The 8,181-nt window shown below is 43.4% G+C and overlaps 1 protein-coding gene across 1 annotated transcript in view; it reads left to right on the plus strand.

Moving 5' to 3' along the window:
- Nucleotides 1-7,708, plus strand: part of LOC134348314 (E3 ubiquitin-protein ligase MARCHF4-like) — a 30,736-nt gene extending 23,028 nt beyond the window's left edge. The window contains exon 4 of the mRNA XM_063051491.1: nucleotides 7,205-7,708. Within this exon, the coding sequence (XP_062907561.1) occupies nucleotides 7,205-7,527 (323 nt within the window). The 3' untranslated portion in view covers nucleotides 7,528-7,708. The remainder of the gene's footprint in view (nucleotides 1-7,204) is intronic.
- The last annotated feature ends 473 nt before the right edge of the window (nucleotides 7,709-8,181 follow it).

Genomic DNA, 8,181 nt, shown 5'->3' on the forward strand with positions numbered 1-8,181 from the left:
TGGAAATCTGAAACGAAACACACAAAAATGATCTGAGTTACTCCGCACACCCAGCAGCTCCTGGGAAGGCTCGGGATCAACATCTCAGCTCCGTGAGGTTCTGCTGAAATTCATCATTAACTCGTATTGATGACGTTCTGAGGAAAAATCTTCAGCCTGAAACTTTTTCCCAGGCGGCGGTGGGCAATACCTGAACATACCCATTTAAGGTGTTTAGAGGGAAGTACTTTGGGTTGGGGGGGGATGTCAGAGATAGATTTTTTAAAACACAGAATGTGGTAAGTGCTTGGAACGCTGGCAGGGATGTAAAAGAGGCTGATTTAAAACAAGCATTTTAAAATACTCTTAAACAGGCACATGGGTAAAAGAACAATGGAAAATTATGGGCTATGTTGGAAGGAAGGGTTGGATTCATCATGGAGTAGGTTTATTTAAAAAAAAGTATCCACCCCCCCTTGGAAGTTTTCATATTTTCTTGTTTTACATTGAATCACAGTGGGTTTAGTTTGGCTGTTTTCAACTCTTTCAGTGTGAAAGTGAAAACAGATCACAACAAAGTGATCTAAATTAATTACAAATATAAAACACAAAATAATTGATTGCATCAGTATATACCCCCTTCAAGTCAGTATTTAGTGGATGTACCTTTGGCAGCAATTACAGCCTTGTGTCTGTGTGGGTAGGTCTGTATTAACTTTGCACATCTGAACACTGCAATTTTTTCCTTATTCTTCTTTACAAAACTGCTCAAGCTCTATCAGATTGCATGGGGATTGTGAGTGAACAGCCCTTTTCAAGTCCAGCCACAAAATCTCAATTGGATTGAGGTCTGGACTCTGACATAGCCACTCCAGGACAATAACTTTGTTGTTTTTAAGCCATTCCTCTGTAGCTTTGGTTTTATGCTTGGGGTCATTGTCTTGCTGGAAAACAAATCTCCCAAGTCACAGTTCTCTTGCGGACTGCATCAGGTTTTCCTCCAGGAATTCCCTGTATTTTGCTGCATTCATTTTACTCTCTACCTTCACAATCCTTCCAGGACCTACTGCAGTGAAGCATCCCCACAGCGTGTTGCAGCCAGCACCATGCTTCATGGTAGGGATGGTATGTTTTTGATGATGTGCAGTGTTTGGCTTATGCCAAATGGCGTTTATTATGATGGCCAAAAAGCTCTGTTTTGGTTTTATTATATCATAGGATTTGACTTCAGAGTCTCCCACATGCTTTCTGGCAAATTCTATCTGAGATTTCATGTGAGTTTTTTTTCAAGCTGTGGCTTTCTCTTTGCTACTCTCCCACAAAGCTGGGAATAGTGAAGCACTCGGGCAACAGTTGTTGTATGTGCAGTCTCTCCCACCTCAACCACCGAAGTTTGTAACTCCTCCAGAGTTGTCATACGTCTCTTGGTGACCCCCTTACTAGACCCCTTCTTGCACGGTCACTCAGTTTTTGAGGATGGCCTGCTCTAGGCAGATTTACAGCTGTGCCATATTCTTTGATGATTGATTTAACTGTACTCCAAGGGATAGTCAGTGGCTTGGAAATTTTCTTGTATCCATCTCCTGACTTGTGCTTTCCAATAACCTTTTCACGGAGTTGCTTGAAGTGTTCTTTTTCCTTCACAATGCAGATTTTGCCAGGATACTGACTCACCAGCAGTTGGAGCTTCCAGATAAAGGTGTATTTTTACTACAATCAATTGAAACACTTTGACTGTACACAGGTCTCCAAAAACAGATCTCCATTTAACTAATTATGTGACTTCTAAAACCAATTGGCCGCACCAGTGATGATTTGGTGTGTCATATTGAAGGGAGAGTGGGTGAATACTTATCCAATCAATTATTTTGAGTTTTATATTTGTAATTAATTCAGACCACTTTGTAGAAATCTGTTTTCACTTGGATGCGAAAGAGTCATTTTCTGCTGATCTGTGTCAAAAAAGCCAATTTAAATCCACTGTGATCCACTGTTGTCAAACAATAAAACATGAAAACTTCCGGGGGAGGGGGTGAATACTTTTTATGCACTGTAGGTTTGCGTAATATCATGGCCCAAAGGGCTTGTAGTGTACTGTACTGTTCTGTTTCCTGATTTTTCAAAGATGTATCTTAAGACCAAAAGACTTAGGCCAGAATTAGGCCATTTGGCCCATCAAGTCTGCTTCATCATTCCAACAAGGCTGATTTATTATCCCTCTCAACCCTATTTTCCTGCATTCTCCCCGTAACCTTTGACATCCTGACGAATCAAGAACCTATCAACCTCTGCTTTAAATACACTAAATGACTTGGCCTCCACAGCAATGAATTCCATAGCTTCACCACCTTCTGGATAAAGAAGTTCTTCCAAGACCATAAGACATCTCAGTTATAAATGGATATCCCTCTATTCTGAGACTGTTCTCTCTGCCTAGACTCACCCACTAGAAGAAACATCCTCCCCACATCCGCTGTATCAGGGCCTTTCAATATCCAAAAGGTTTCAATGAATCTCCCCTCATTCACTAAACTCCAGCAAGCACAGGCCTAGGTTGCATCAAACGCTCCTCATACATTAACCATTTCATTCCTGGAATCATTCTTGCAACCAATACTGCTGACAATACTCCAAGTGTGGTCTGACCAATGCCTTATAATGCTTCATCCTTGCTCTTATATTCTAGTCATCTTAAAATGAATGCTAACATTGCATTTGGCTTCTGTACCACCAAATCAAACTGCAAGTTAACTCCCAAGTCCCTTTGCACCTCTGAATTTTGAATCTTCTCCCCCTTTAGAAAATAGTTCACACCTTTATTCCTTCCGCCACAATAGTCATAGTCATAGTCATACTTTATTGATCCCGGGGGAAATTGGTTTTTGTTACAGTTGCACCATAAATAATTATATAGCAATAAAACCATAAATAATTAAATAGTAATATGTAAATTACACCTGGAAATAAGTCCAGGACCAGCCTATTGGCTCAGGGTGTCTGACCTTCCAAGGGAGGAGTTGTAAAGTTTGATGGCCACAGGCAGGAATGACTTCCTATGACGCTCTGTGCTGCATCTTGGTGGAATGAGTCTCTGGCTGAATGTACTCCTGTGCCCAACCAGTACAATATGTAGTGGATGGGAGACATTGTCCAAGATGGCATGCAACTTGGACAGCATCCTCTTTTCAGACACCAATTCATGACTATATACTTCCCCAAGTCCCTTTGCACCTCTGATCTTTGAAATTTCTTCCTGATTAGAAAATACACTATGCCTTTATTCCTTCTACCAAAGTGCATGACCCCATACTGTATTCCATCTGCCACTTCTTTGCTCATTCTTCCAGTCTGTCTGATCCCTTCTGCGGGCACCCTGCTTCCTCAACACTGTATATTCCTCATCTTCGTATCATCTGCAAAATGGCCACAAAGCCATCAGTTCTGTCATCCACATCTTTAACATATTAACGTGAAAAGAAATGGTTCCAATACCGACCCCTACAGAACACCACTAGTCACCGTTAGCCAACCAGAAAAGGAAATAATTCAGAAAATGTGTAGCTCAGCTGTTTGATGGTTGGGTTGAGTTGTTCTCCAATCTTGGCAATTTACCTACAAATGTATTGTTACCATATGAGGAGGCTCCCTTTATTCCCACTGTTTCCCTCCTCCCAGTCAACTGATCTTCTATCCATGCTAGTATCTTTCCTGTATTATCACGTTTTCTTTTCTTGTTTAGCAGCACTTTGTCAAAGGCCTTCTGAAAGTAAATAATATCTACTGACTCTCCTTTGTCTATCCTGTCTGCTATTTCCTCAAAGATTTCCAACAGATTTGTCAGGCAAGACTTCCACTTAAGGAAACCATGTTGACTTTGCCTATTTTGTCATGTGCCTCCAAGTACCCCAAAACTTCATCGTTAATAATGGACCCCAACATCTTCCCAACCACTAGAGTCAGGCTAACTGGCCTATAATTTCCTTTCTTCTTCTGCCTCGCTCCCTTCTGAAAGAATGGAGTGACATTTTCAATTTTCCAGTCCTCAGGAACCATTCCAGAACCTAGTGATTCTTGAACGATCATTACTCATGCCCCACCATCTCTTCAGCCACCTCTTTTAGAACCCTGGGTCCAAGAGACTTATCTATCTTCAGACCTTTCATCTTCGCAAGCACCTTCTCCTTAGTAATAACAACTACACTCACTTCTGCCCCCGACACTCTTGAATTTCTGGCATACAGCTAGTGAAGACTGACGTTAAATATTTATTAAGTTTGTCCACCACTTTTTGACCCTATTATGAGCATCATTTTCTAGCAGTCCAATATCCACTCTCATCTCTCTTTTACTCTTTATGCAGTATATTTGAAAAAAAACCTTGTGGCCTCACCACCCACAGCCTTCGCACCACGTCACACGCTACCTTGACTAGGGAATACCTAATCTGAAATCCGCCCCCCCAGCAAAACTGAGGGAACACCTTCTCTAGTCCACTTCTCCGGGTCTGCAAATGCTGGCCCTGCCAGAAACAGACGGACACTGAAATCCAATAAAAAGGGTACTGGCTACAGCTCGTTCCAAACAGTAACACAGGTTGGGGTTCGGTTTGCTCTTTGCTAATACTGAATCAGTGAACAATTCGAATCGGAATCAGAGTAATGAAATTTGTTGTTTTGCAGCAGCAGTACAATGCAATACATAATAATAAAACTGTAAATTACAATAAGAAATATATAAATTAAATAAAAGGTGCAGAAAGAGACCAAAAGTAGGAAAAAGTAGTGAGGTAGCGTCCATGCAGAAATCTGATGGTGGAGAAGAAGCTGTTCCTGAAACAGTGAGTGTGTATCTTCAGGCTCCTGTCCCTCTCCCTGGTGGTATCAATGAGAAGAGGACATGTTCTGGACGATGGGGATCCTTAATGTTGGGGGCATTTGGACAGTGACATGGAGAGGAGGTGTTCAGAAGGATATGGACCAAACACAGGTAAACGGGACTGGGTTGGGTGATTAGCTCGGTTGTCCTGGATGCACTGGGCTGATGAGCCAGCCCAGCTCTCCATGCTGTATAACTCCAAGACCCTAATGATGAATTCGTCAGAACACAAAAGGGGACTGTCTGAAAGGAAAAAGCAGCAGGTTGCACTGCACCAGCCTTGGCCAAACCCTGCAAACGCCTTTCAGAGTATCAGATAGTCCTTTGGATCACTGTTGTGGGATCAGCCTCCACTATTACTCATTCCAGACCCTCCTGTGTAAAATATTTTTAGATTATGAGGACACGCAGTCCTCTTTTATTGTCATTTAGTAATGCATGCATTAAGAAATGATACAATCTTTCTCCAGAATGATATCACGGAAACACATGACAAACCGACTGAAAAACTGACAAAAACCACATAATTATAACATATCGTTACAACAGTGCAAAGCAATACTGTAATTTGATAAGAACAGACCACGGGCATGGTAAAAAGTCTCAAAGTCTCTCGAAAGTCCCATCATCTCACGCAGACGGTGAACATCCAGTGCCACCAACTTGCTGATGCAGCATACTTGGAGCATCCGACCACAGTCCGACTCCGAGTCCGTCCGAAAACTCCGAGCCTCCGACCAGCTCTGCGACACCGAGCACCATCTCTGCCGAGCGCTTTGACCCCGCCCCGGCAACAGGCAACAGGCAATAGGCAAAGCCAAGGATTTGGGGCCTTCCCCTCCCGAGATTCTCGATCACACAGTAGCAGCGGCAGCAAAGTGGGCATTTCAGAAGTTTCTCCAGGTGTTCCTCCGTGCTTCTCACGGCTGTCTCCATCAAATCCAGATTGTGCACGGCATCCTAGTAAACACATACGATATCACTTGGAACGGCCGCGCACGCTGTGTCGCGCTGCCATCTTCTCCTCCCTCCTATTTGTTCTTTAGTTACGAGAGCTCGCAACAGTGGCAAGAATTAAGTTGCCTTACGGAGATGCCCGTCATGCCATTTCACAACACACTGAGATGATCCTTGTACGGGCTACTCCTACACTCCTTTTACCCCCCTGCCATTGCCTGCTGACCAGACATGCCAGGGCAGTCTGCTTTACCATCCAGCGGTGGGGAAGGTCCTCAGTGGAAGTCTGTTTATGCAGGGGTCCTTTCTCTGTACATTAGGGACATGAGAAGGAAGGTACTGCGTAGGGCAGAGTCATGCAACAGATTTTTAAGCTAGTTCACCGTCCATTCTGTGGCTGGGAGGAGTCAGCATACCACGTGTATATGGATTGTGAGAGGTCGCAGCCCCTGTTTGCGTATCTGAAGAAGTTGCTCCTCAAGTACTGGCTGTCCTTCAGCCCCAAACTCCTGATATGGTCACCCAGTAAGTCGCTTTGGGAGAGCTACTCGTAGGCTTGCCCCTGTGCGTGCCTCTCTTCTGGGGTTATGTTCGTGCCCAAGTTGCTTTAGAAAGGGAGCATGTGGGGCCGGCTAGTGGCGCAATGACATCGGCGCCAGACTCTGCAACGGAGGTTCCCAGGTTCGAACCCAGTCGGGTCCACTCCCGAGTACGCTTTCCATCCGTGCCGGGTTGAGTGTCGAGATCGCAACTCGACCTCGTAAAATAAAGGGAAAAATACTGAGAAATGTCTGTGTGAGGAATGGCACGTCTGTCTGGCTGTCTGTCTCTCTCTCACCATCACACATGCACGGACGCACGCACGCAGACAGACGCACATGCACGCACGCACACGCCAAAAAAAGTGAAAGGGAGCATGTGGTAACTATGGGTACAGAGGGAGATTTCTGAGAATGGTGGGCCTTCTAAGGAATTAAGTGTAGTATAGATGATAGTAACTTTATATGAATTTGAAATTGTAAATAGTATTCTAAATCCCTGATCATTGTGTGTATTTTGTGTGTGAAGTTTTGTTTAAAAAAAGAATTAAGCTGGTTCGACTACTAATATAGCTATGTCTGAAACAGAAAATTAAAATGCTGGACACAGTAGGTCAGGCGGCCTCTGTGGAAAGACAAACAGCATTAACATTTCAGGTTGAAGTAATTTCTTCAGATCTAGAGTGTACTTCAGAGTTACAATGTCAGGAATAATTTGGTTTTCAGTGAGTAGGGCTAAAAGTGTGCTATATTCCAGAACCATCCTGGTTTACACTGACGACTCCAGTCCAGGATGGGCTGGCCTCCAGTAATGATGATAAAAGAACTGACTGGTCTTTTCTTGTACTTTTCAGGACTGATTATCCACGAGGGACCATCTGTTTATCGGATATTTAAGCGCTGGCAAGCTGTTAACCAGCAGTGGAAAGTTCTGAACTATGAAAAATCCAAGGACGTTGAGGATCAGAAAGACAACGCAAATGGGAACAGGACCTCAGGGACAGAGCACACTTCCAACACACAAAATACTGTCCAGGGCGATCGGCCAATGATATCTGTGCCCAGTCATTACTGCGCGTACACCATCCTGCACATCCTCAACCATCTAAGGCCTAATGAACAGAGGCACCAGACAAATACAGGCAGAGAACTGGTGATGAGGGTGACTACGGTGTGATGCCGGGAGCTGCATGATGAATCTTTGTTAATTTGGAATGACTTTGAGTGGAAGAACAAAGACTGAGATTTGGATGGTCGAGGATCATTATGAATGCCATGGTTGGCTGTGGAATTAGACTCAACTGGAACTGAATTGTTCAAAGGAAATTCTCCCATTTCTTAATTGACTGTCAGTAAATAACCTGAACACATGTGACACGAGATAAAATGGCCACAATTGGTTAAGCATTTCTCTGAACACTATGATTCCTTTAACTCTGGTTGCGAGTGATTTACCAGGTTTTACATACTGTAATACCACTGAAATGAGATTATTATCCATTAATATATTCGAGCTACATCATGCAGAGTCTGGAGAGAAGCAAATGTTTCTGATACATTTAAACTCTGATCATCTATAGAACACAGAACTGTACAACACAGAAACAGGCTCTTCAGTCCAGTTAGTAATCAAATATCCAATGAAACAATCCCTTCATCGTGCATGACATCCATGTCCTTCCATCTCACACACAGTCATGTGTCTGTCAAAGAGCCTCTTAAATGAATCTATTGTATTTGCCTTCACCACCACCCCTGGTAGCGCTTTCCAAGCACCCACCCATCTCCGTGTTAAAAAAAAAACTTGTCCTGCATACCTCCTTTGATCTTA

Source organism: Mobula hypostoma, chromosome 6, assembly GCF_963921235.1.
Source record: "Mobula hypostoma chromosome 6, sMobHyp1.1, whole genome shotgun sequence".
Classification (NCBI taxonomy): Eukaryota; Metazoa; Chordata; class Chondrichthyes; order Myliobatiformes; family Myliobatidae; genus Mobula; species Mobula hypostoma.